At 56.3% G+C, this 27,736-nt stretch overlaps 1 protein-coding gene across 5 annotated transcripts in view; it reads left to right on the top strand.

The window, feature by feature from the left end:
- The window catches only part of LOC141930292 (ankyrin repeat and fibronectin type-III domain-containing protein 1-like), a 261,254-nt gene extending 237,321 nt beyond the window's left edge, over window positions 1-23,933 (top strand). For all 5 annotated transcript variants that reach the window (XM_074840948.1, XM_074840951.1, XM_074840947.1 and 2 more), the window contains 18 exons: window positions 7,494-7,695; window positions 8,021-8,228; window positions 8,551-8,745; window positions 9,013-9,126; window positions 9,749-9,846; window positions 11,295-11,385; window positions 13,543-13,650; window positions 13,905-14,004; window positions 14,618-14,750; window positions 15,936-16,055; window positions 16,404-16,619; window positions 16,964-17,130; window positions 17,420-17,570; window positions 18,328-18,496; window positions 18,755-18,921; window positions 19,486-19,696; window positions 20,011-20,678; window positions 22,719-23,933. In XM_074840948.1, the coding sequence (XP_074697049.1) occupies window positions 7,494-7,695; window positions 8,021-8,228; window positions 8,551-8,745; window positions 9,013-9,126; window positions 9,749-9,846; window positions 11,295-11,385; window positions 13,543-13,650; window positions 13,905-14,004; window positions 14,618-14,750; window positions 15,936-16,055; window positions 16,404-16,619; window positions 16,964-17,130; window positions 17,420-17,570; window positions 18,328-18,496; window positions 18,755-18,921; window positions 19,486-19,696; window positions 20,011-20,678; window positions 22,719-23,006 (3,406 nt within the window). In that variant the 3' untranslated portion in view covers window positions 23,007-23,933. The remainder of the gene's footprint in view (window positions 1-7,493; window positions 7,696-8,020; window positions 8,229-8,550; window positions 8,746-9,012; window positions 9,127-9,748; window positions 9,847-11,294; window positions 11,386-13,542; window positions 13,651-13,904; window positions 14,005-14,617; window positions 14,751-15,935; window positions 16,056-16,403; window positions 16,620-16,963; window positions 17,131-17,419; window positions 17,571-18,327; window positions 18,497-18,754; window positions 18,922-19,485; window positions 19,697-20,010; window positions 20,679-22,718) is intronic.
- The last annotated feature ends 3,803 nt before the right edge of the window (window positions 23,934-27,736 follow it).

Below are 27,736 nucleotides of genomic sequence, written 5' to 3'. Positions count from 1 at the left end.
CTTTGGGATGGGGACCCGTGCAGAAATGATGGGTATGATGGAGACGAGGTGGGATGGAGACCAGAGTGGAAGTGATGGGTACGATGAAGATGGTCCAGCTTGGGGTCCGTGGAGTAAAGGGTTACACTGTGTCCCCAGCAGGATTTAGTGGGGTGAGGAAGAGGAGGTTGCATAGGTGTTTTGGAGCATGGTGGTTGTGCTGAGCTGCTTCTACGGCAGGACGGGGGGGCGCGGGGCCGGAGCAGGACCACGGCAGCTGGAATGCATGTCCCACGTAACCCTGGCTTGCACCGAGTCCAGCCAGTCTGGTGCCGCGGTTCGGGTTTCACAGCGGACATTAAACCCGGCCATATTTAGCGTGCGCTTTGCTGGCCTGTCAGGGAGGGGAAGCCACAGCACAACTAATAAAAAAAGCCAAACAAAAACAATGTAATTAAAGAGACTCAGCACTGTGTGTTCCCATAGCAAGAACATTTACCCAAGACTTCCTTGCTCAGATACTTAATGTCAAGCAGCAATTAAAGGCTGGCATTGTGGGGAGCCCAGTGAGGAGGGTTTACCCTGACTGGGAGGTGGGAGCCCAGGGCTGAGCAGAGCTCCCGCCGGCAGATCTGGCATCCCCAAGTGCCCATGCTGGTGGGGAGGGACTGGGGGCTTTTGGCACTGGGACGTGCCCCAGGGACAAGTGGTGCTGGTGACAGGGGGATGCTGCACCCCAAGCAGTGGCTCCTGAACCCCTCCAGGCAGGGACACCCTCAGTCTGTACTGCACATACCCATTTAGCTCGATCCCCATGGAAATTTGGTATTGCAAAAGCAGAAAAGCGGTTTTTCTGCTGGGGTAAATCCTCACGAAGACAGTGAAGCCAGCAGAGCTGGGCTGGGATGCAGAACTGAGGGCCTTACGTGGATGTTGCTTCTTCCCCTCCAGCATCTCCTCCCAGACCCAGGTTTGCAGACAGAGCCTGTGTAAACCTCTGAGACTTGATGTTTCCCCTCCCTCAAGGGATGGCTTGGGGTGCCAGGAGCCAGGCTGTGCCAGGCAGAGCAGCTCAGGGCTGGTGCTCATGGGCTGGTGGTACTGTCAGCATCATCTGCCTTGGCTAGAGAGCCAGCCACTGCACACCGTTCCTTAGCGCAGTCCCCAAGGAGAAGTGTCCCAGTGTCTTGACAATGCTGAGTGAGGTGTGTGTGCAGGCAGGGCAGGGGCTGCCCAGGAGGGATGTGCATGTGTGGGCATGACCAGGACGGTGCCGCTTTGTGACCGCAGCATGTGTGCGACGGCAGGCCCCACCGTGATGGCAGACTGTCACGGTGGACCGAGGAACTGAAAGTCTGATTTTGGTCATATTTTAATGTGGGTTGAGCCACAGGCTCCTTCTGGGCTCAACATCATGCTGCAGCAGAATTTGCTCAAGTGCCTCTGCTCCCTTCCTCCCCCAAACATACTGAAAAAAAATGGGGTGTTTTATGGGAGGCCTCCACAGACTGTCAGCAAGTGATCTACTTGGTTGGCTCCGAACCTCTCTTGGAGTCCTGAAGTCTTCGTCTCTCCCAGATTCAGAGCCTGTGATTTAGAAGGGAGGTGTGGTGGGAGCGAGCCGTGCGGGCAGGCTCTTCCCTGCTGTACTGCACCGGGGGACATGGCTGTGCCTCAGGAGGACACTGCCAACTTCCCAACCAGCCCCATGATGTGACACGTCACGTGTCCATCCTGTGTGCTTCCCCGCTGCCACGGCCCCTCCAGCACCCGAGCGAGGGCTGGTCCCCGGGGGTCCTCACCGCACACTGCAGCTGCTGCACTCTCAGGGTGCGTGTTCCCCAAGGGATGCAAAAGCCTCCTGATTCAGGGAACAGCCTGGACAGTGAGGCATGACACTGACTCCCTCTTTCTCCCACAAGGGAACCCTCCACTTCTTCCCCTGCAGAGGTGCAGGGCTGTGAATGCCGTAGATCTCACCCAGGATGTGCTCTTCTCCTTCAGCTTATTCAGGTACTGAGCTGCTGGGAGTCAGCTTTCAAAGCCAATACCATGCCATGATGCGGTGGGCGGTGTGGCCATGGGGTCCACTCTCTGCTACCTTGGGTGGTGAGCTCTTCAAGAAGCACCTACATGCATGGTGGTGTGCCTGGTATGGAGACAGCAGAGACAATGTGCAGCCATGCCAGCGTTGCCAAACCGGTGTCTGATGCTCAGGAGGCTCTGCAGCAACCTGGGTGCTGTGCAGCATCTCCTGGCCTTGCACCACGCTGAGCTCCTCCAAGCACTGGGCTAATAGCGTTGGGCTTCTGGAGCTCAAACAAAAATGTACTGGCAGGAGCAGGATCTATATAAGTTAGTTGTTATTGCTAAACAAAAGAGACACGCTCGTTTCGGCTCCACTCAAAACAAAACCCAGCAGGTTTGCCAAGTGGGGAAAAAAGAGAAAATCTGTAGGAAACAAACAAAGCCCTGGATCTGGTTTGGTGCCTTTCCCTGGACCTAGGTTTCAATAAGCAAGTCCATTTTCCAGGCACGCAGATGTTTCCACAGAGCAGAAGTGTTTAGCTTCATCTTTGCATGGCCAGGTTGCCACACAGTATTTAAATACCTTTGAGGTCCATACACCTTGGGATGGGTAACTGGTATGCAGGCTGCTCCCACGAGGCCTGCTGCTTTGCATGGCATTTTGTCTTAGCTTTGAGTGTGCCTTTTGGGGGGTTATGAAATCTCACTCTTTTGGAAGGACTCCCCTACTCGTGCTCCATTTTGGATCCAGCCTTGATTTCCCCAGTCCTGAAAAATTGCTTATACTCAGGCAGAAAGAATGGAACATGTGAGTGCATCAGCAGCTCCTCTTCATGCTGGACACTGCGCTTCTGGTTCATGTCCCCATGAGCCGAGAGGAGCTCCTTTGTGTTTTAGGAGCTCGAGTGGACTCTGCTGTAGAGTATTTGGTGCCTGAGTGTTTGTAGCTATAGCGTGGGATTTCCTGCGCGTGCCAAGGGTGAGCATGGCCCAGTGTGCTCAAATGAGAACAGACCCCTCACGCTCAGATTGCTTTGGAAACAGCCTGTATGTTGATCTTGCCAGCTGATCTCTTGATGCAAGCTCCCAGTTTGGCATGACAATGGCTGGGTTGGGTTGGCTCTCCCTGATAACTGTTTTTTAGGCTTCTCCTATCCCTTGCCTGTTCACTTTTTGGATAACACTATGGACTGAATTGGATCACAGTTCAGGAAAGCATCCTTAGCAGCTTGTGCTAACAGACCGCTGACATCCACAGCACCACGAGGCTACAACGAGCTCTGCAAGGACCCAGTCCTTCTCCCACCCCAAGCCTCGTCCTTTCAAAGCATTGACACCTTTCCTTCTCCATCCTTTGGGTTCCCTTTTTCTCGTGCACAGAGCCCCGTGCCTTCCCTCTCTGCAGCATGAGGCTGCAGACAGTGGGGAGCAGCTTCTCAAGGTGACAGCCACCCACACCGACCCCGAGGACAGGAGCAGGGCGCTGATCTCATGTCTGCCACTGTGGGCTGGTGTCTGCCCTCTCGCTGCCAGCACAGGCAGGCATCCATGAGCTAATACTTTTCACGGCTGGCATGGGGGGTGGCAGGGACTGGGCAGCCTCGGTTTTTGGCTGGAAGGCCATTGCCACCAGTGACAGCATTGCTTGCACATGAGCCTTGTCACAGCCCAGGCTTCCACTGGTGGGAGGTGGCATGGGATGGCCACCATGGTCCCCAAGAGCCATGTCAGGTGAGCTCTGGGCAGGATGGTCATTGCCTGCTTGTCCACGTACCTCCAGCCTCTGTCCCTGAGATGGAAGTGCATGGTGGCAGGGAGGATGAAGTCACCCTGGGGTTTGCATGTCTGGTGGTACCATCCCTGTGGGTGCTTGGGGAAGGAGAGCCGGGTCCTGCTGGGCTCGGGGTGGGCAGGGCTCCTTCCAGCCAGCCCAGGGTCTGGGCTCCGCCAGCGGGAGGGAGCAGCCCTGTCTGACATGGACTGGTTCTCCACTGGAGGCTCAGCGAGGCTACGCCCTTAAACAAAATGCACTTAAAATCGTATAATTACAACAATTATTAACACTGTTTACTAGGCCAAGATATTCAGTGTTGGAAACTTTAAAACCTAGAATATGCAGAAACCACAATGTTATAAACTTACTCAGTGGATTTTCTTGTGTTCCTTGTAGAAGGAAGGATAAAGTTGTCTTATGCACATCCATCCTCATGTGCTTTTAAAAAAAAGTCCTGATTACATTGGTTTCATGAGATGAGTCTGGCCAGCCCTAACTCATCCTTTCACAGAACCTCAGCCTTTCCATGGAGAGGGTGATGGAGTTTGCTGGTATGTGGATTTATGACATTGATGTCCACACCACCTCCCTGATGGTCACAAACACATCACACGGCCAGAAAACTGAACTGCTAGGGCAGGCAAAGTACCCATCCCCTGCTGTGGTGTTTGCAGTAGGTAGGTAGCAACAAAAACTGATTGTGGTTGAGATAAATCTAGTTCGGATGCACTGAAGTCAGAAAGGCAGAGGAGGTGGGACCTCCTCCCTGCAGGATGGGGCTTTGCCATCAGGAAGAGCTGGTGTTGGCTGGTCATACCTTGAGGGCACGACATCTGTGGGTGTTGTTTTCAGCTATCAGTTGCTCCACTGCAAAGTTTAGCTCTAGATAAATCAAGACTATTTCACTGAGTCCAGATGACTCATAACCACAGGGCAGGAAACTCTTTTATCTTTGGGGCAGCCGGTTTAATATAGATAGATGTTCACTCACTCCTGAGCTCTGAATAATTTCCATCTCTTCTCATTAAAAGCAAATCAGATGAGGGAAAATAGTGAGAAATTTCTTTGTGTCGTCTCTGTTTCTACCATCTCTGAGAGAACTTCCTCCAAATTGTGCAGTCTGCCTGTACTGGGTCATTTGCCATATATTTTAATTGGCAGAAAACGTGCTTTTGCTCCAAAGCACCACTCCTTTTTTAAACCTTGATTCTGCAGGCATGGATGGAGCAGGGATCTCTTACAACAGGATCTACTCCAGCTTCCAGAGAGGTACTTTTGGGGTCTTCCTTGCTTTCTTGATGTGGGAGAGCATTGTTGCCTCCTTGGATGAAGGGGAACCACAGGAATTAGGCATCTTGCTGACAAGCCTGCTAGAGGAGCCATCTTCACCTCCGAGCAGCAGCTGGAGGTGAAGAGAGGAAGACTGGGGAGCAGCGAGGTCTTAAAAGAGAAAGGGCAAGGTTTTGCTGGAGAGTCTCTTGAGTTGGTTATTTCTCTTTCCTAAGTATGTGAAATAGCACTTTGCTTCTCGGGCTTGGTCTGTGGGTCAGGACCTGCCTTCCTGGTTGCCAGAGTGCCCTGCCTGCACAGCCATGGATGGCTTTTCTCTCTTAATTTCTGTCCACCAGTGACAGCAGAGCTGTGTGATGCTTTTCTGCTCCTTTGATATCTGGGATCTTGTACTTGCCATCTGTAGAGGCTTGTATGTGCTGTGTGTGGAGCCCTTGGCATGAGAAGCCTTCAGTAGTGGCCGTGCCAGGAGCTGCTCCATGCCCATGATGAAACACAGTGTGCTTGGGCTGCCACAGCTGTAAGCTGAGGACTCTTGTGTCCAGAGCTGGGTAGGTCCCAGTGAGCCCAGGGCTGGTTCTCCAGCCCTTCCCTGTGTTGAGCAGGTCTCTCCCCCCATGGTGATGCCCTCCTGGTGGAGACCTGCTCCCCGTCCTCCCCACCAGAACGGGCAGGACCCTGCTGCACAGATCTCACCAACCTCCACAAGGTTGCTTAGGAGTGTCTTGACACCTGAAGCTCACGTGGCTGATGCTCACTGTCTGTCCAGTCTGTAAAGCCCAACATTCAGATAGCACCCATCCCTGGAGGAATCCAGGGCAGCAACTTGTCACTGCAACTTGGGCCATGCTCGAGACCTCTAAATCTGTAGGCTGAAGCCAGTGAGATGAGTGATTGGCAGGAGCCAACCTCCCCATCATTTTCCGCTTTTAAATATCACAGTAATAAAAGGTAAAATCATTAAAGGCCTTCTGCAGCCCACTGTGCCTAATCTGAAATCAGGACGATGAAGAGCACATAGCAAGGTTGTTATTAATATCCTGCCTCCTGATGATGGCTTTATAAACATCATCATCACAGGCACAGCCTCGCAGTAGCATTTTGGCATGACCTTCTAGACAACTGTCACGCTTCTTATCACGCTTACCCCTTGCTTGATATTTAACCAATAAAGCGATATGGAGAAGACCTTACCCCTAAATATCTGACCTTATACACAGGGGTATGAGGTCAAAACTGAGAGAAACTGTGTTAAGCATAGTTGCGCTAAATGCTCTTTAGACCTGTTGCTCCTGTCTGGGAACTGTGCCACGGGCTACGGCAAGGAGGGGATCAGATGTTTGACGCCAGTGAAAACCCTCAGTGCTGTAAGGGATGACTCATGAGCAAAAGCCCATGCAGCAGTGAGGCCACACTCACACTGAAACCGGGGACTTTGCCCAGTGGGGATGGAGTCTTAGGTGGGACATGAGGGTCACAGCTGCAGGGAGAGGGGCAGCTCCCCTTCTGTGAAGCCAAGAAAAAATGTCAGTTTCCTAGTGACTTGTACATATTTATCATGGTTGTTTAAAGTATAAATCAAAATCAGAGTAGAGAAAAGATTTTGTGGGTTAATCAATGTGGATGGAGAAGGTGAGGAGCAGCTATGGAGCCTGGGTCTGCTGGTGAGCAGGAGATTGGGGGTCACTGATCCCCATCAGAGCCTGGCATTGTCCTTAGAAGTAGCCTTTTGTCCATTGCCTGCTCTCACTTTGCTTTCAGAGGGTGCCCTTTGCTGGAATAAAGACTCAGAGGAAAGTCACGTACCAGAGGACTGAGAACAGTGATAAGTGCAGGAGACAGATTCCTGCTGGAAGGATGGATGTGGAGAGGGTGCACGAGGTCATCCCAAGCCAACTTCATGGTGGGCAGCACTCACCCAGCATGGCGCTGGGGGGCTGTCTGTCCCTGCAGCCCCCACTGCCAAGGAGATCTGGACAGCCCTGGATGGGGCAGCCCATTTCTGTAGGAGCTGGATGGTGGCAACTGGGAGTAAGGAGAGGCTTCCCTGGTCTGATGGATGGGGATCAGTTGCAGAGCTGAGCAATTGAGCCTGAGGTTGCTTGGGGCATCCAGGCTTAAGGGCAGTGTGGCACCAGACTGACCCTTGGGTCTGGAAGGAAATGTCTCACCTGCAGGGTTTGTAGGAGCCCCTGGGGACCCAGCAGGGCCATCAGCAGCCAGGAGGAGGAGGAATGGACTGGCCTCAGCTGATAACAGATGGGTGAGGGCATTGCTGGCACTGGTATCTGCCTTGCAGCCTCTAACATCAGTGCTCCCCTGGCATTGCTCTGGCTCTCCTGGGTTGTGCCTCAGTCCTGATGCTGCAGATATGCCTCTGCCTTTCTGGCACATTTTCTCACACCTCCTTGCTCTTTCCCAGGTCATCCTCCCCTAAAATGACGCAGCAGATGCGGGACCTGCAGCTGGCGCAGGCCAGGAAGCCGCCGGGCCCTTCCTCACCAAATGCAGCCAAGAGGCTCTACCGAAACCTGTCGGGAAAATTTCGAGTCAACTACACATCCTTCGACGAGGGCAGCCTGGCGGGACGGGGCGAGAAGGAGAAGCTCCGCAAGTCCTACCTGGTCAGTGCCCACTGGCTCCATCCAGCGCTGCCGTGGCTGGGAAGACGGGGATGGAGGGTCCGTGCGTGGGTGATGCTGACACCTGGGTAGAAGCCTAAGAGTGTGTTAAGTGAAGCTGCCCTGCAGCAGGTTCAGCTGGAGCTCGTCTGAGTGTTGCTCAGCATCATCTGGCTGTGTCTGGAAAGGGACAATGCTCCCAAGCCTCTGGGACCAGGGCATCCCACCCTGTTTGGGTTTGTGGGGTGCTGGTGAAGGGCTGGGGTGTTGGGTGGAGTGGAGGAGGTTGCCTCATGCTCAGCCAACCTGTGTTTCTCCCTCTGTCCAGTTCCAGAGCAATGCTGCCCTCTTTGAGGCCGTGGAGCTGCAGGACCTAGACAGGGTCCAGGAGCTGCTGAAGCAATACAGCCCCGAGGAACTAGACCTCAACACCCCCAACAGTGAGGGGCTGCTGCCCCTGGACATCGCCATCATGACCAACAACACCCCCATCGCCAGGGCCCTGCTGCAGGCAGGAGCAAAGGAGAGCCCACACTGTGAGTTGGTGTGGGGGAGCCATGCCATGCCCATCACCTGGGTCTCCAGTCTGGTGGAGTGGGACACCCCAGGCAGTGGGGTGTGGGTGGGGAGGCAGTCACTGGGCTCTGGGAAAGCTGTAGCAGCCTTCAGTGCAGGCTGTAGCAGGGGCTTGAGTGGAGCCATGCACTCAAGTGAGCGCCAGAGCAGGACACAGAGGAGGGGATGGGGTCCTGGGGTAGGGACTTGGTGCCACAGAGCCTGGGCTTGTCCTAACCACCTTCTCTTCCCTCCTCCTGGCTCCCCTCCTGGGACCCATGGCCATGCCCACCCAACCCACAGTTGTGAGCCTGGAGAGCCGCTCGCTGCATCTCTCCACACTGGTGCGAGAAGCGGAGCAGCGCGTCAACGAGCTGACAGCGCAGGTGGTGAACGAAGCGCCCAACGCCGACTGCTCTGAGAAGGAAAAGCAGCTCAAGGCTTGGGAGTGGCGATACCGGCTTTACAAGCGCATGAAGGCAGGGTTTGAGCATGCCCGTGAGTGCCCGCAGGAGGGCTTGGGGGGACGGGGGGGCAGCCCCCGTGCTGGGGAAGGAGCTGGGCTGTGTGTAGTCCAGGCAAGGGGCTGCACCAGCACCTGCCAGAGGATCCCCACACCCTGTAACCAGGGCTCGCTGTATGGGTGCACAGAGGGTGAGCGCTCCAGGAATGTGTGCCTGGGTGCAGGGGGAGGCTCAGGAGGGACACTGAGGGGTTCGGAGTGACCGTCCTCGCTGTAGTGGTCCCTGCGCTCTCTGTCCCCAGGAGTGCCAGATGCCCCCACCAATGTCCACCTCTCCGTGGCCAGCAGCTCCTCGGTGCAGGTGACCTTCTGGGAGCCCCTGAGCGTCAACTCAGCCGTTGTCACCAAGTACAAAGGTAAGCACCAGGATCCCCACACCAGTTTGGGGGACACGCGGCCATGGCAAACACCTCAGGTGTGCTGGAGGGGGTGTGCTGGGGTGCTGAGCCCGCACGTAGCACACCAGCATGCCAGGGGCATGAGCAGTGCTGCCGAGCCCCCATCAAGCTGCCTTTGCACTCGAGTGTGGGGGAGCCAGGGCTGCACACTGTGATACCACCCAGCTGCCACCCAAACGGTCCAAGCTGGACCACACCATGGCAAAACTCAGAGTGCGGCTTGTTTGACCCCAGCCTTGTCCTGCACAGGGCAGGGCTTTGCCATCCTGCTGTTCCGGCGCCCCTCACTCACTTAAACCAGATATTTTTGGCTTCTAGGAGAATTTCCTCCATCCCCAACTCCTGACTCATTGCTTGCGGGTGCTGACCCTGCCTGACGTAGGTTGATGAGGAGGGCTGCAGCTCCCTGTGCCGTCCCCACTGTTGCAGTTCCCCCTCTCCCCTGCCTTTGCTCAGCTCCTTCCAGCTCTGGTGCTGCCCATGGTCTCTCTGCACCTGCTGGCCCCGACACACTGTAGCCAGCCCTGGTAGCCTGTGCCTGCTCCAGGGCCACAGGGCACATTGGGGTCTTTTCTTTCAGTGGAGTGGAGCTGCTCCCCCACCTTCTCACCACTGCTCGGGGAGGCCGTGATTGACAAGCTGAAGAACCTGCACTTCACCATCCGGGGGCTGGTGTCGGTGAGCTCTGGGGGTGCCCCACAGGGGTCTGGGCTGCAGGGGGAGAGCCCATGGCTGGGAAAAGCTGCTGACCACGGTGCAGCCCATGGGGTCATTCCCTGCAGCTGATGCAGGTAGGGGATGGGGTGTCATTTTGAGCAGGAAGAATAGGATTGCGCCGTGGTGCATGTCATGTTCAGCACAGCCTATGGGCAGAGCTGAGAGTGTGGGGCTGGGAGACGCATTTGTCTGTCCCTGCACAGCCGTGGCCACCCTGGCAATGGGGAAACCCCTGACACGGGGTGCCTGGGGACTCCCGAGTGAAAGGCAGAATGGGTCCATTCACTGAACGCCTGATTTATCCTCTGTCCCCCACCCCTCTCCCATCCCCACCCGTGTTCCTCCTGGGCAGTAAATCAGTGGCTTGTTCCTCTGCCACCTGCACAGATCGACCCCTTGCACCAGTCCTGTCGCTCATTGGAGAGGGGGGACCAGCCCTGTCTCCATCTCCGGGAGCTTGGCAAGGTCACGGGCTGGTTGGGGCTGGGGCTTCCTGCTGTTTTATCTCCCTGAGAACTGCAGGGGCCATGCTGCCTGTCAGCTGTCCCCTCCACGGGGACTGCTGTCCTGTCCCCGGCACACACTGGACCAGTGTGGGGGAGATGGGGCAGGATGGGGACTGCGGTGGGATGGAGCTTGGGATGGGAACACCGGGAGATGCTGGGATGGTCGGGGTTGCCCCAGCGAGGCGCAGCGCTGAGGCTCCAGGGCAGGCAGGCAGGGACCACTGGCTGGAGGAGCAGGGAAAGCCCTCGATGCAGTTACAGGGCGTTAGCCAAGGCAGTGCTGCCAGAGCCCAGGAGCCACTGGGGTGGGAGAGCTGCCCTGGTGTGTGGCAGGACGGGGCTTGAGTGGAGCCCAGAGCAGCGCCGCTGCAAGAAGCTGGCTGGAGCCCATCAATCATGCTTTCAGAGCTGCTTCGCAGGCTCCTGTCCGCCTTCATGAGTGCCTGGAGGCCTTGCAACATCTGGCAGCTTGACTGAGTTTTAATCAGAGGCCTTTAATCACTGTCGCTGTGCCACAAGCCCTCAACAACATTGGGCCAGCTCCCTGTCCCCAGGGGTCAGATCCTTGCACGTCCCAGTGGAAAGGCAGCACCCCGTCCCTCCAGGCTGCAGAAGCCCCGTGTCTTCGGGGCCGTAACATTTTCTGGCAAGAGGCATTTGCAGTGTCCCATCCTTCCTCTGCCTCCCCCCCAAAACCACCCACCCAGGCCATGGGGGTTCTCTAGTGTCTGATAAGAGCTTTGTACAGCTGGGAAAGGTCAGAGCCAGTGACTCGGGATGTGAGCTCCCAGTTTACTATTCCTTGTGATGTACTGGTGTACTGAGCTGGGGGGGACCCTCCTTCCCTCACACGCTGAGCCAGGAGAGCTACTGATGTGCTGAGAGTGGCTTCCTTCCTTGCAGGGCACGGCTTACTACGTCCAGGTGTCTGCCTACAACATGAAGGGCTGGGGTCCCCCACAAGCCTCTGTGCCCCCTTTCGCCATCCCTTCCAGTAAGTACCACTGGGAATGCCCACAGGAGCCAGCACCGTCTGCAGGATGGGTGGGGGGAGGAAGCAGCTCTCTGTGCCATCCAGGGGTCCCTCTCACTGCTGCAATGGGGTCCAGCGGACCCAGGAGCAGAGGCAGCATTTGGAGTCTTGAGCCAAGCAGGGAGGCTGTGCCTGGGGGTCCGGGATGCTGCCTCCAGCCGATAGGAGTTTTGCCAAATATTAATTTTTCAACCTGAAATTTTCTGGGCTGCCTTGTAAAGGCTGAGCCATTTTAGACCACCTGGATCAACTCATCCTAAGGAGGAACCTAGGAGAGAGAATGTTTTGCTTTTTCAGTTAAAAGGAAAACAATACAGCCATCTCCTCTGTGGGAAGGAAAAACTTCCCAGGGTTCTTTAGCAGAGGTTTCTAACAGCGCAGGGCAGCTTTTGGGAGGGGTCAGTCCTTACCACCTCAATGACATCTGCCCCAAAGTGGCCAAGCTTGTGCAAAACCACTGTTGGCACATGGTGAGGGGTGACATGGTGGGATGCCCCAGCTCGGCTGCTGGAGGTGCCCCTCCAGGGCTCAGAGCCATCCCAGGCCTGGGTGGCAGTGGGCCTGGAGCCCTCTCTGTGCCACCACATGCTCTCGCCCAGCCAGCCCAGCCCCAGGGACCTGCATTCCCTGGCATTGAGCTGGGATGGGGTCATGAGCCCCACCAGAGACCAGCTCTGGACTGCCAGCACTCACCTCTCCACAGTGGGACCAGGGCAAGCAGGAGGGGAAAAGCCATCCAAAGTCACACAAGGCACCCCAGAGTGCTGAGGGGGGACAGGCCAGGAGAATTGAACTGGAAGGAGCAGCCCCAAAGGGCTGAGTGGGCTCCGAGGTGGCCTCTGCCTCTCATCACCGGTCCCAAGACAGGTCTCTGCCACATGGCAGAGCCATGGGATCGGCACTATCGGATGTGTAAGGAGCAGCTCCACGTGCACGTGGGGAGGCTGAGCCTGTCTCGACGAGCAGGCAGCAGGGCCGTGGGCACGCAGTTCCCTGCCACCACGCTCACAAGCAGCGAGGGGCCATGCATGCTGCTGCATGTGAGCGGTGAATGCACCACGTGCAGGTGGAGGTGCGGGTCTGGCAGCACGTGAACAGCAATAGGGCCAGAGGTGTGCAGGCACCGTGCATCGCTCTAGGTGCAGATACACAAGCACTCTACCACCGGTATGGAAAGATGCAAAAATACATTTGCATGTATATGAATATATCAAGCCTGTTGCATTGCCCTGCCTTTACCCTGTCCTGGCAGCGGGTGTTGGTCATGTTTGCACCCACTTTATATCCCCTTTGCGATGGCACGGTAACCCTGCATGGGTTACATTCTCCGTGACCAAGATCCATGTGGCATCGATACAGAGTGCAGCTGAAGTGAATCAGACATGAGTGGGCTTTATTTATTTTTATCTCCATTAATATTTCTCCCTTCAGTAAAGAACCCTGGCCCAGCAGAATATAGTCAGGCACCTCCCTGGGTGTTTTTAAAGTTCCTAAAAATAGTGGTGAGCCCCAGCCAACGTTAACAGAGCTGAACTTTCCATGGAAAACAGCAGCAGGCAGGACACAGGGGGTGTTTAAAGCAATTAATGTAAAGCTAATATAGAAGCGCCGGCGGGTCCCCAGCCCCGCTCCCGGTCCTGCTGCTGTCTTACAACGGGTGGAGCTGGCAGAACAGCTTATTTATGTGTTTGCCAAGGTGAGCCCAGCTCTCAGCACTTGCCTGGAGAAAGCTGCAGCTCTGGGGAAGACCTGGAGGAAGACACTGGAAAGAATTTTATTTTTTAAGGCCAGTGAAGTGCAGCAGCAACAGACGGGACCTTGTTCTTTCCTTCTGCCGTGTCCCCACTGTGCTGTGGGGTGACCAGTGGCCATGGGGTGCTGTGCAGAGCTGGGGTGCTCCTGGGAAGAGTGGCACAAAACAAGGGATCTCCCAAAGCCCAGCCCACCCAGAGGTGCTCAGCACCCACAACTGCTGTCATGCCATGTTGTGCCATGCTGTGCCTGTGGGACACCCGGGTGGGGTGCCAGGAGGCGACATGCCATGAGGAAGAGAGGACAGGAACCCCTTTTGCCCCAGGCCAAGGGGTGCTGGGAGTAATGCTGGTTTGTCCCCCATAGACTGGCGGGAGTATGACGGCCGGGCCCCACGGCGAAGGGGGCAAGCTGAAGCTTTGGACCACCTGCTGAGCCAAGTGAAGACTGTCCATCAGCACTGCGTTTGCCACGGTGAGTACAGGGCGTAGCGCCGTGGGGAAGCTGGGATGTGGGAACCCATCCAGGCCCTCCAGGGTTGTGATGTGGTCCATGGGGCTGGGATGGTACCAGAAATAGGTCTATCCCATGGATGAGCATAGCAGGGAGACAGCTCAGGCAGTGGAAACATTGGCAGAGCCTTCCCACCGGGTTGGCATGCTGTGCCACGGGCTGCCAGTGCAGCTCTTCATCTCTTGCTGCAGCAACCTCTGCTCTCTGCTCCCCAGAGCCTTGCAAGAACCAGCCCCAAAGCAGGAAGCACTCGGTCTCCAAGAGCCTCAAGCACCTCTTCCACCCCGGCAGCAAGTTTCTCAAGACACTGAAGCGGTGAGAGGCTGGTGCGCAGGGTGGTGGAGAGCCACTCTCCCAGCGGGGCCATAGAGGTGCCCATCCTGGGTGCAGCCGGGAGCCGTGCCTGCAAGACGGGGGCTGGGGGTGCTCAGAGATGGGTCCTTGCCTGGAACAACCTTGTGGTGTCAGTGGGGATGAATCCCATTGCCCAGAAATCAAACGTTTCTTCTTGGTGTTTCCATTTGACTGGCCGAGCTGCGCCTGTACCCCAATCCCTGCACCATCTCCAAGCATCACCCAACACCCCACCCTCCTCTAGACCCCACCACTCTCCCACTGCCCATCTTCATGCTTGGCCTCCAGGCACCCCAGCATGTCTCCCGCACAGGTCTGGCCCCATCGCCCTCCCTTGTGCTGACTGGGCATCAGCCATGGCATCAGCTGTGGCATCAGCCAGACTGGCATTGCTGGCAGCGTTGGGTTCCTGTTCCTTCTCCTGTACTGGCCGTGTGACTTTTCTGCCACACACTGTTGGAGAGGTGCTCAGACCTGGGGCAGGGCGTCTTCTCTGTCCTCAGGAGAGAGACTCTTTGGTAAATGAAGCTGGCGTCTGGGGGTGACACTGAAGTCTGTCTTCCCTCCCATGCAGGGGCCTCTACCTGACAGCCATCTTCTACAAGGACGACAACATCCTGGTGACCCATGAAGACCAGATCCCCGTGGTGGAGATCGATGACACCTACTCTTGCCTGCTCATGCAGGATTTTCTCTGGTTCACAAAGGTGGGTGGCCCAGGGCCCCTGTGCTGTGCGCTGGGGCATGGCAGCAGTGTGTCTCCTGACACATCTCTGTCTGCCTGGCCACCACCCGGGATGCTGCTGAGATGATGGCCACCACAATCTGCAGAGCACCTTCATTGCAGCATCTTCCCTGGTGCTGCCTGCACAGGCAGCAGTGCCTGTCGTGCATGGGGTGCTGTGGGGCTCTCGCCAGGGCAGTCTGGGTCTGATTCAGGGCTGGGAGCAGCACCGGGGGCCACCCCATGTGCACAAAGTGAGCACAAGCTACTTCAGCTACTCACACCAGACAACACAACATTTGGCAACTCCTGGGCTTCCTGGCGTTGCCTCCAGGACCTCCGCTGTGCCGTCAGCCTTGTGGGCTCCATGGGGCAGGGCGATGCCAAGGGCCGGTCACAGCCTGGAAGTGCCAGGGTGAGCTGAGCGGGCATCATGCACCGTTGCTGCCCTTTGGGCACTGGGGCTTGGCTGCGGCTTTCTGGGGTTCAGCATGGGCCGAGAACCCACCAGGGGAACAGCGTTCCCACCCTAGTCCTTGGAAGCCCAAAGGTGGGCGATGGCCTGGCGCTGTGCTGGGCAGGCTGCGTGCCGCAAGGGGTGGGCGATGGACCGGTGCCGTGCTGGGCAGGCTGCGTGCCATGACGGGTGGGTGCTGCCTCTCCACAAGGATGCCAGCAACTTCTTGGCTGTTTAACTGCTTCAGCACAGCATCCTGCCATGGAAGCTCTGCCTCTGTTGTACTGAGCAGGATGTGCAGGGTGCTGTGCTTCTGCCTGGTCTCCACTGTCAGTAGGCTTAGTGAAAGGGCAGGTGAGCAGCTCAGGGCCAAAATCTTCTGCTGGGTCATCCTTATCTACTGAGGGAGAGGCTATCTTCTCCTTCCTTCTCTTGGCTATCTTCTACTCAAACTTAAGCAAGTCTCAGACCCCCCCTCAGACAGATATCTGGGTGGGCACAGCATGGCGCTTCCCTCAGGTACAGGCTTTGGAGGCATCTTGGGGTGCCTGTGGCACAGGAAATCACACCCCTGCTAAGAGGTGATATATGCCCATGCACGTTCCTAACCCAGCTCAAACACAAAGGCAAATGGATTTCCCCAAAACATCTTTGCGTGAACCAGCTGCAGGCAGCGTCGGCCAGTGGTGACAACTCTTTTGTGTGCTGCAGGTGTCGTGCATGTGGGATGAGATTCTGTGGCTGCGGCAGTGTGTCACTGTCTCCCAGTCGTCCTGCTCCTGCATCCTGCAGACACGCTTCAAGATGCTGCTGGCCATCTCGCAAATGCAGGTGAGGGTGGGCCTCGGGGAGGAGCGAGTGCTTTTGGGGGGGCACTGTGGGCTGGGGTCCCTTGGGAGCAGCACGTGCCAGTCCTACCTGCAGCTCACCACGACAGGACTGGGTGCCTCGTCCTCCCTGGCAAGACCCAGGCTGTGGGGGGCAATGAGGTGTCAGGCTTCGTGGCAATCTCGAGCAGAGAGGCTGGGGGCTGTTGGTGGGTGCTTTGCCCAGCAGACTGCTTGCCAGCAGGTAGCTGGTAGCCAGTCACATCCCAGCTGCTCAGACCCACAGAATAGTGTGTCTTGAGGATGTCCCCTGACAATCTGCTTTCTCCTGCTCTCCCACCCCATCACGCAGGGGCTGCTGGGCATCCAGGACCTGGGGCAGGTCTTCTTTGAGCCTGTCAAAGACAAACAGGGCAACATCCTCATTGTCACCCTGAAGGAGGTGAAGACCAACCAGACCTTTGAGAGTGTCCGCTGGGTTCCCATCTGCAAGCTGCAGACCAGCCGCAAGTCCGTGTCCTCCCCAGAGGAGCCCACCGCTCTGGACACGCTGCTGATCTCCGTCCAGGTGCCGTTGCAGCAAGGGATTGCAGTGGGCCCCATTGCAGGAACACTAGCGGCCCTGCTACCCCTTGGGCAGGAAAGGCCATGGCAGAGCCCAGGCCACCGAGAGTTTGGTTCTGGCTGTAGGCAGAGGGGGAGCAGAGCACAAGCAGCCTGCAAAAATCCTGTTGCTTCAAGGGGAGGCATCAGGCTGGTGCCAGATTCATCCCAGCAGCACCGGATTGTACTTGTTCTGCTGCTTCCCCTTCTGCTGGCTGGGCTGGCTGCGCCACAGCAGCCAGCACCAGGGCAGGAGAGAGCCCCCCTGCAAGGGCTTGCTCAATCCAGCAGGCAATCCTTTCTCCTCAGGACAAGCTGGCATACCACCAGCGGAGCAGCCATGCCCTCTCCCCGGGCCTCTACCTGGGCTACTTGAAGCTCTGCAGCGCCGTGGATCAGATCCGAGTGCTGGTGCCGGAGCGGCTCCCCAACATCCTGTGCCACGTCAAGATTCGCTCCAACCCCAATATCTCCAGGTGGGGCTTGCAGGGCAGCTCCCCTGGGGCAGCCAGGCTCCTCTGTCCCATCCAGCCTAAGAACACCCATCACCTGCTTCTGTTCTTGGGCTCCTGGCAGCAGCGTAATATTCCCTCTCCACCCTGCTGCCTGCCATGCAGGGTAGCCTGGAGCTGGAGCAAACTAAGGTCAACTTCTACCTCTGCAGCTCCCGCATCCCTTGTGGTGCTGGGGGAGGAACAGCTGACCCAACACAGCTCTCATAGCAATTTGGTCCCTCCTTCACATGTCTGTCTCTCCCTTCTCCAGGGAGGAGTGGGAATGGATGCAGAAGATGGCCAGCGTGGAGGAGCCTGTTCCTGCAGAGCCAGAGGCTGAGACCTCCCAGAATCACTTGTTTCAGGAGCTCCAAGTGGCCATCAAGGAGCTGATGACCCTGGTCAACATCCCGTTGCAAGAGGTATGGGCAGGTGCCAAGGTCTGGGGAGGAGGGATGGGAAGGAGCCATGCAGCAGGCAAGGTACCACAGCCGCTGGTCCTTCTTCGAGGGCCTGAAGCATCAATGAGATTTCAGTCCCATGCAAACAGAAGGCAAGTGGTGGACAGCCAGCATCGGAAGCATCTGCCTGCCCAGAGACAGCATCCACAGGAGGTGTTTGTCTTACCCTCACCTGTACCTCCAAAGCAAGGATGGTGAATCTGGGTTTTCATTATTGCCTGCCATGTGGTCTGGTCCTGGGCTCAGCCCTTGCAGCACTAAAACAGCCCAACTCTGCCCCTCCAAAGCAGGATGGTCCCTGGCCAGTGGTGGGATGGAGCTGGAACCCCCAGGGCCAGACTGCATGGGGAGAAATCCCTCCTCCACTGTGCCAAGTATTCACTGGGAAGGTGCCCACCAGCCCCTGTGCCAGGCACATGCTTCTGGCCGGGCAGCTGAGAGGGAACCTCTCTGAGCAGGGCTGAGGCCATTGCTGGTGGCACTTCTTCTCGGAGACCCTGTCATAGTGACTTTGACCAGTAGTTTAGAGAGTTTTAGGAGAAATAAGAGAAAGGGAGATGTGCAGATGATGCCAGAAGCAAGGAGCCTCTGGTTGTGTGCTGAAACAGCAGTGTCCCCTGGCTGAAGGTGGTCCCTGAGGACTCCTCTGTGGATGAGGACTTGGTGGAGGGCCCACCAGGTGATGTTTGCAGCTTTTACCTGCAGTGTCTTCTTGCAGGCCAAAGATTTCCGTCTGTACAGCCAAGAGGTGCTGGACTTTGGGGGCCAGGTCTCCTTCCTGCTGCTGCTGCCTCCGTCGGATGATGTCTGCACTGCTCCAGGCCAGAACAACCCCTACACCCCTCGCTCTGGCTTCCTCACGCTGCCACTGCAGATCTTCGAGCTAGGTGAGGAGAAGGAATGCCAAAACCCAACCTTACTGGTCTCCTTATCCTCTGAAACCTCCCAAAAGCTGGTACAGGCAGTGGGGTGGGCTTCCTCCCCTAGGAGAGGCGGGATGGAGGGGAATACTGAGAGCTGTCCAGGTAGGCTAGAGGACAGCGTTGCCTCCTCCTGTGTTGAGTGAGCAGGGAGGAGCCTGTAGGGCATCCACAGCAAGGGACCTGATATTTTTCATTCCCCCTTCTCTTTTTTCCTCTCCCCAGTCCACTTCTTCACTTACGACCGGGAGTTCATCACGCAGTACTGCCAGGTGTCTGCTCTCCTGGAGCTGGAGTCGCTCCTCTCTCAGCAGAGCCTCAGGGAGGCCTTCTCCGACGCCGAGCTCTCCACCGCAAAGCAGAGGCACCAGCAGGTTCAGGACTACATCCAGGTATACGGAGTGGGAGCGCGCTGGGAGGGAGTCAGGCTCAAAGGTGCCCACAGGACATGGGCAGGACAGTCATGCCCTGGCAGAGCTGCAGGAACATCCGCACCAGAGCTGTTCCCTGATCTTGGTGGCTGTGACTCTGTAGGTTTTCTCTGACGTGGCAGATGGGCAGCAGCAGGCAGGGCTTTGTCGAGCAACTTACTGCAGTGATCACATTAAAAATACTGATTAGAGAGCTGGAGGCTCCTGCTCTGCAGGTCCCCACCTTGCTAGGAAAGGGCCTGGAGTGCATTTTGGGATGGATGTGTGAAATAGCACCCCACACTACCCCCTTTCCCAGCACCCCTGCCTGCAGCAGGCAGGTCCTGCTGAACCAGCAGCTGCTGGTGGTTGAAGCAGCATCTTCCCACCTGAGAGGACTTTCTTGGGATTTCCTGACTCAGGGATTCCCTCGAAGCTTTTACGTCTTGGGAAAGGTGTGTGTGGAGAGGCTGTGTTTTGCTGTGGGGCTTTTTTGTTGCTGTTGTTTGCTTTTTGAAAGGCGTCCTTCATTTCCTATTTTGGCAGCAAATGGAGGAGATATGGCGTGAGATGCGTTGGATTATGGATGCCCTGCAACACGCCCGGTACAAGCAGCCCTCCTGCGGGGTGTCTCTCAGCGGCTTCCTCAGCGAAGCTGGAGGTGCAATGAAGGAGAAAACCCGATCCACCTCATCCCACCTCGACTACCTTCCCTCCCCAGCACCCTCGCCAGAGACCAGCCGTAAGCTCAACTCTGGTAAGGACCTGGCTTCGCAAAGCTGTTGCCAGGTGGGCTCAGAGGGCTGCCCGTGCTCGGGGGGGTCAGGGGCGCTGATCTGGCTGGCTGCTCCAGGGGGGTGCAGGCAGGGCCAGTGTCAGGAGTACGGACAGGGCAGTCAGTCTTGGTTGGGGCAGGACCTACTCTGCCTGTGCCTTGGTGAGTGCAGCACAGGTATGCAGCAAGGGATTAAATGCTTGAAGACTTACTTAGGCTCCATCTGGTGCAAACCCCAGCGGGGGTTGCTAACAGCAAAGCTAAGCCCCTCTTTGCTTCTCTTACACCCCTTGCAGACTCACATGGGCTGTCGGATGAGGAGGGCTCCTCGGAGGTGTTCCTGGCCACCGACAGTGACTACGACTCCAGCAGGGCACAGAGCCCCAAGGAGCTCGACCTGGTATACTCATCCTCGGGGCCCGAGTGCTGCAGCAGAAGAGTTGCCCACACCCTCCGTGACAGCGCTCCAGATGTCCTGCAGACCCATGAACTCAAGACACCACCACCACCGCCACCGCCACCGGAGGAGCCCCGGCCACCCCCTGAGATCTACGACAGCGACTTTGTCCTGCCCAGCCGACAGATTGAGCTGCTGCGCATCACAGAGAAGCGACAGGCATACTGCGTTCGAACCAGCAGCCTGGACTTCCCCAAACCACTCTGCCAGGTGTCCAGAAAGTCCTGCCCCGGCTCCGTTGATAGCTCCCCGACGGAGAGCAGGACCACGGGCCACTGTGGCCAGCTCAGGCTGGGGACTGGCTCGACACCCAGCCCTGAGCGCAGCCAGGGCGGGCAGGGCTCTGAGCCCGTCTTCCGGACGCGCTCAGCTGAGTGGACTCAGAACTTCCAGGAGCAGCCGGAGCAGCCCGGGTGCTTGGCCGACAGAGGGAAGAAGCCGGGCTCTGTCACCTTGTGGGTCTGCCCTCAGTACGAAACCGGACTCTCCAAAGAGACCAGTGTTAAGGTACCGGAGCCTGCAAAGGGCAGTGTTGCAGCTCTGCCATGCCTGGATGGAAAGGGCTGGCAGGATGGGGAGGCAGGCAGCAGGGCCTCATGTGTCCCTCACCTGGCACTGCCTTCTCCATCCTCCACCGTCCAGGGGGTGAGGTCCCCTGGAGACCTGCAGCACTCCTGCCCTGCATCCCTGCATCCCTGCGTACCTGCAGTAGTGATGAGGCTCCCAGCAGTGCAGGATGGGGCACGTGGCTCTGCAGGCCAATAGACACTTCTGCAGAGGGGGTGAGCCAGGACCAGGGGTAGGGTATTTTTGGGGGACAAGGCAGTGGAGCTGTGGTTCAGCTCTCGGTCCATGGTTCAGCAGCTGACAGTAGGTTAGTGCCACCCAGCATGGGCAGGCAGTGAGCAAAGGTCACATTGATGGGTTTCCCTTGCCATGTCCTGGTGTTCAAACACATCAGCCCCCCAGCCAAAATCCAGCCATCACCCCCTTGCCCTGTCCCCGACTCTTCCACAGCCTCCCCTCCCTGGGGTCTGTGCTCCCCCTGCTCCAGCCCTGTGTGCCTTTGGGGAAGGGAGAGCAGGAGCTGCTTGTCTCCAGCCTGTGAAGGCGAGCAGACAAAGCTGCCTCCTTGCTGCAGGTGTTGGGGTCCACTGGAGCTGCTGTCCAACCTGGTTCCTCTGTGCGAGGGCTTTGCTGCTGAGAGCTGACCCCCAGCTCTGATCACCCTCGCCTGCTCTGGGTGGGATCCCCCATGGAGGAGACCCCCCCAGGCCATGCATCTCGGGCAGGTGCCCCTCTGGCTCTGCCATCTCCTTTGCTCCCAGCCAAGAAGCTCCTTCCCCTGTTGAAATTTCCCTTCCAACATTCCCAGTGCCCAGAGCCGAGGCTGATGGAGCAGCCTGAGAGCAGCCTGCCCAGAAAATGGCAGAGGAAGGACAGAGCTGACGGGATGATAGGTGTTATTGCTGGGGAGTTTTGATAGCCGGTTTCTCCGCACCCAGCAGGGACATTAGAAGCAGAGGGGAATCTGACTCGCAGTATTTATTTTCCATTTGAGAAATTACCATAGATTTCTATGCAACTGAAGCGCAGCCCTCGGGTTCCTGGCGGACTGCCCACGTGGCTTTTGAAGTTGCAAAGCTCTGGACACGCCTGCTTGAAAGCATTTTACGATGTTCTTCTCAAAGAAAGCCCAGTTCAAAGGAAAGGCTCCTCCGCTGGCGTAAATCAGCTGAGCCCTGTGATGATTGTTCGGAGCTGGCAGGGTTCACGTGGGCCGAGGGCTCGGACCACCCTGCCGGGGCACTGCTCGCGGTGCTCCGCAAGCCCTTACGGATGTGCCAAAGGAAACCGTCGCCTTGCCCGGGCGAGGATGGATGTCCTGCTTTAGGGCCTTTGAAGTCAAGTAGCGGGCTCCCGACAGTCGTTAACAGCCAGAGACCAGATTTTCTCGGCCGTATTTGGGATCCAGAAGGCAGTCCCCAAGGAAGTGGAGAGGGAGAGTGAGGGTAGCTGTTGGTGGGAGAACCCCAAGCTTGTGAATGGGATGAAAACTAGCACCACTTCCCAAAGAGGCTACAGCTCAGCACCACTAGTTTGGCAGAGCTGTTGTGGTTCAGCTGGTCTGACAGTCTGGATCCTGCTCACGAGAGGGACTTTATTCAGATCCCTCCATGGTGCCAGGAGCAGGGCTGGGACTATCCCTCTACGGCCACAGGCAATGGGACGGTGAGGCAGCCTGAGCCGAGCGGGCAGGCCATAGGTGACACGTGCAAGAGTTGAGCTGTAAGGACTCAGAGAGTGCAGTGGAGGCAAGAAAATGTGCATGAGTTTGGGCCTCAGCACACCAGGCGTCCCCAGGCACAGTGTGCCCATGGCTCCACGCTGGGCTGCTGCCGTCTGCTCACTGGGCACCACTGGGACAGCTGTTCCTCCACCCTAATGATCACTGCTGTAGGACACACTGTGTACTGTCTCTGGCCCCCAGTTCCTCCTCATTCCTTCCCCTTACCATCCCTCTCTCCCACCTTTCTCTTTTCGCAGCTGCACATCACCAGCCAGACGTCCGCTGGGGAGGTGGTGAAGCTGGTGGTGCTTGAGATGAACGACATCTCCCGTGGCGTGCTAGGTGGCTCAGCCGCCTTCTGCTATGGCGAGGAGCAGCTGGAGCATTTTGGACTGGTGTTCGCCTCCGACGAGAGTGAGCGGTGGCTTCCCGATGACTTCTTGCCTCTGTCCCTCCAAACTAGCTGGCCTGAGGGGCGGTTCTATGTCCGGATCAAGGAGACATCCCCTCTGGTTCTCCAGTTTGGGCCAGCGACCACCGTATGAGAGGAGGAGAGCCGGCCAGGCGGCGTGGGGACCTCAGCTTCCAGAGAGCAGACAGCTCGTCTCTGATGCTTCCTTCTTCCACAGACACCCTCTCATCAGGCGTCCGCGGGGTGGAATGGGATCATACTGGGCTGTGTGTTATTTGTTTGTGTTATTTTTTTTTTTTTTTTTTTAACCAAAGAGACATCAAGACTCAGTTTTTCTGACTGCAGAAGAGGAGGGTGGAGTGCGGAGACCTCAGAGCTTGGGAGGAATCTCTGCAGGAATGGAATTTTTGAAAGTAAACATTTTTAAGGGGAAGGGGGGGGAGAGAGAGAGGAAAAATATTACAAGAAGAAGCAGCAATACCTTTTTTTTTCCTTTCTTCTTTTTCTGAAAAGCCTTGTTTGGGATTCACTGAAGGCAAAGCCACAGAGGATTGCTGGGGATGGTTGTGGTGACAATGAGGAGAGGGCAGGAGTCACAAGGACAGCACTGAGAAGGGTGTTTTCCTATCTGCCCTACTTTCACTGTACCTGGAGAAACAATTCTTGCACATAGTTCTTGGAACAAAATTATATTTTTCTTTCTTTCCTGAAAAATTTAATAATAATTGTGCTAGAGACACTGGAGTTGTGTAAGAGATGAAGACCCTTTGACTTGTTTTAAAGGCAAAAGGAAGCCACGCAGCCAGCCCCATGCACACACAGCCATGCACACTGCTGTGTTGATACCACCACGAGAGGTTTGCTATAGGGCATCTACTGCAACACCCTGCACACCACCCTGGGGTTTCCTTTCCTCCTCGGTTGCCGTTTTGTTCTGGTGATTGTGCTTGGCCTCTCTTGTATGTCCTATAGCATGACATTTTGTTAGCCACTAGGTCTCTTGTTAACAAGGTTATTTTTCTGATCTCCTGTGGTCCATAGTAAAGATGACTGCTGCTGACTGCGTATCACTCTTTTCCTTCTTGCGGCTTGATGTGTAGTGTTCCTTCATCCCCCAAATTAGCTCTGATTTCAAGGGCTGGGCTCATCTTTCCCAGGAGTCTTTAATGGGATGCTTTCCACCCAGTGGAGGTTTACGTTAACACGCAAATCGCATGTGTGGGAGCAAAGTGCAAGTTAAAAATGTTTTTCTGGGCTTCGTTGCTCTGTAAGGCAGTAAAATAAGCTTTGGCATGCAAAGGCAGTCACCTCCACGTGGTGTTGGAAGCCGGATGATTGTAGGGCCTGAGCATCTGCAGTTAAATTCATTAATCCGGTCCTGCAGCCTCCACCGAGGGAAGAACTCCAGGAGAAGAGTGTAGAAGGCAGCGAGAGCTCACAGCTGTATTGCAGCTGGTGCAACACTTCCAAGCGACCAGCAGCAAGCAAGGTGTGAGGCTGGTGGTCCTTCGCAAGGTGAGGCTGGTGTTGCTGATGCCCCTTTAGCAGCCACCTTGCTCACCTTCTCTCTGCATGGAGGGGTTAGGGCTGGGCAGCAGACCCCTGTCCCAGGGTGCTGGGGTGAAGGCAGGAGCTCTGTGGGCAGCCGCACGGGGTCTGCCTGCCGAATGCCGTTGCTCCTCGGTGGATCGTCGTTTCTTGCCTTGCTGCAGAGAGCCAGCGGCACGCTGTGTGGTGTGGGCAAGAATATATCCCAGCACGAGCCCTTCGCCGCCCCACGTCAAAGCCACTCTGAAGGGGAGGATCATGTGCCAGCCCCTCAGCTGGTGCAAATCAACAGCACCGCATTGACGTCAGCACAGACACCGCCATGAGACATGGAGGCGAGCGGCAAAGGAACATTTAAAAAGGCACTTCTCCCATCTCCTTTCCCCTTTGCTCATCTCCTGTCTCAAGTTAAAACCAATCCCACTTTCCCAGGTCAAGGAAGAAGCAGGTTGGTGGGTGTAGATGTTCCCATGGAGTTTGTCCTTGTTGGACATCCATGAGCATTGACATCCCAAAGAGGCAGGAGCTGCAGGGTGGCCCTTCCCTAGCAAGAGCCTGTTCACACGCATCACCTACTGATGCTCAGAGCCTGGGACAGAGAAAAGGGAAGGCACAACTGGTGGGAAACTATTAAGTGGCTTTTTGGAAGTCACAGAATGAATTCAGTATTAGAGCAGGGCTACGTACAGAAAGCTACATCTGTGTTCCTGATGCTCCTGATGCACGAATCCATACAACTCTTGCTGCCCTTTTATTTGACCCCAGAGGGGAAAAGGGCCTCCCCTTTTCTTAAGCGATTGTTCCTCCTTCCTAGAAGCCCTGCTCCATCAAGAGAGATGGAGCTGTGACCCAGAGCCAGGCGCTGACTCTTTGGCTGGGGTGGACATGGGGCAAGCTCCGCATCTAGACCCTGCTGGGATCTGGTTACCCACATTTCTCAGTGCAGAGAGCCCTTGCCCGTGGGAGGATCTCACTGGCCATGCAGTACTTTTCTGCAGCAGTTTCTCTGGCTGCATAGCAGGATGTATCACCTGGCTGCAGGGAACAAAAGCAGTACGTGGTTTCACAGGAGATCCTCCCCTTGCCTGGAAGAAGAAGAGGGGAAGAGTAGGGGCCTGGGTAGAAGTAGAGCTGGTTGTAGTCAGAGTGGGACGGGTGGAAGTTGGATAGCAGCAGTGTAGGAAACCTCCCCTACCAGGGGCTCTGGGACATGTGAGGTCCTGATGGAAGCTTCACTCCTCTGCCAAGCACATCTTCAGCCCCATGAGATGGACTTACAGGCACCTCTTCCCTGCCCTGGTAAATGGTACATGATAAGGTAGGACTACCCTTCAAGGCAGGACTGAAGAGCAGAGCGAAGAGGGCCTGAGTGAAGAAGAGGGGTTTCTGGAGCAGGCTCTCCTGCACGTTTCTTGAAGAATGGCACTTGCATGAAGGTTGCATCTTTTCACGTTCTCCTTCGCTCCCTGGGCAGCTTCATGGGCACATCCCAATGTTTTCTTTCCAAAAAGGTCTTGAAGACTTCTTGCCCTTCCCTGTGGCCAAGGAGTAGGTGCAGGAACTGGGTAGGCTCTGTATGCGGCAGTCTCTAAGGCTATAATCTCAGTGCTAAGGGCCGTGGGGAGCCGATGTGGCTGCTGGAACCAGCCTGGAGCCATGAGCTCTTCACATGTAGGTTGGTTTGAAGTTTTGAAGGCTAAGTCACGTGCTCTTAAGCAGGATGTTGTTATGGTTAAGACTGGGGCTTAGTGGCTCAAGGCCCTAAGGGGCATTGAGGCTTGGGGTTAGGTGGCTCAAGCTTTGCTCTGTCACTTCTTCACTCAGTTGCAATCTGTTCCCTTCCTTCTCCAACCCAAAGCCATGTACCTGGCAGCAAGTGGCCCTAGCAAGGATGCTGCAAGGCTGGAAACCTCCCACCAGCTTCAGCATCCCTCTCTGGGCAGCTGACATGGCGTGGTGAGGTACTGCCGTCAGGCAAGGAGGAGCCAGGGCAGGCGCTCTCAGCAGCACAAGGATTAAGTCTTTGCCCTGGCAGGTCTCCTTGCACTCTGTTAACTGCACTGGTGACAGAGGTTTGGTGACAGGCCTTTCTCAGTGGGGACCAGCCTGGCACTCGCTCCAGCCTGTGCACCGTGGCACAGGTGGTGGAGGAAGATCTCCAGAGCGCCTGGCCTCAGCCTGGCTCTCTCCTGGCATGGGGAAGCAGTGGAGGTGGAGCCGGAAGAGGCCTCATTTTGCTCATAGTAATCCCTTTTCCCCAGTATTTTAATGAGCAAAGCAGGTTAGAGTCCAGGAGGGGCCTGTGGGGAACGACTGTGCCTACGCAGACCTGCATCACTGGGCACAGACATCACCGTCCCTGCAGTGGCCGTGTCCTGCCAGCCACAGGCACTGCCAATATCTGGGCCCAAACACTGCTGTGCCCACACATGTATGCACCCATCCGTGTGCCGTACACCCCCCTGAGCCCAGGAGAGCATCCCCAGTGCACACTAACCCCTCCGCACTGGTGCCACCCAGACACCCTGCACACACACACCATCCCTGCCTGGGTGCTGTACACCTACCTACTGCAGACAGCCCCACACCCTGATGGATGGGGCATCCTTAAAAATCTGATCCGAGTGAGGGCAGATGTGAGCAGTGCGTATCTGGGAGGTGGGGCAAAAGCAAAGGTCTGGGAGAAGTTGAGAGCAGCCCGTTGTTCACGAACCTGAGCTCAGCAGGAAAGCTCGCTATGCCAGAACTGCTCGTCTCTGCTGACCTTGATCCAACAGCAAACCAAACGGCTCTGGGGTTTGCTTTCCAGCTGGCAGCGTGCAGGGTCTGAGCGCAGCAGTGGGCATCGCATGGAGATGTGTTTCCTACCTTCCCTGGGAGGCAGGGGCCAGTCTCCTTGGATGGGACATGTGGCATCCTCTTTCAGACTCTGTAGAACACCAAAAGATGACACTGCAGAACAATTTGTACTTTGTGAGGGGTTTTTGTCCCTTTGTCAACATCACTTCCATCACCAACAGCATTTAAATGCAGATCAGTGTATTAGTTTTTGCTGTTGGGACTGCAGTCCGACAACCAGGTCTTCTCCTCCCTCTACTTGGAGGCAGACCCAGGTCCAGAAGCTCATTAGGAGAAAACTGGCATACTTCCATGAAGGTTAATGGGAATGTATTAATTTATATCACCAGAAAAACCATGCTGCATGTTATTTTTCTCATAGGAAAGGGTTGGGGTTTTTTGCTTTTTTGCCTTTTTCTTCCCCCTCTCCTTTTATTTTCCCTGGGATGCTGCTTCTCTCCCTAGTTCTGGTTACAG

The sequence above is a fragment of the Strix aluco genome, chromosome 15, assembly GCF_031877795.1.
Source record: "Strix aluco isolate bStrAlu1 chromosome 15, bStrAlu1.hap1, whole genome shotgun sequence".
In the NCBI taxonomy this organism is placed as follows: domain Eukaryota; kingdom Metazoa; phylum Chordata; class Aves; order Strigiformes; family Strigidae; genus Strix; species Strix aluco.
This window is presented reverse-complemented; position numbering and strand designations above follow the sequence as displayed.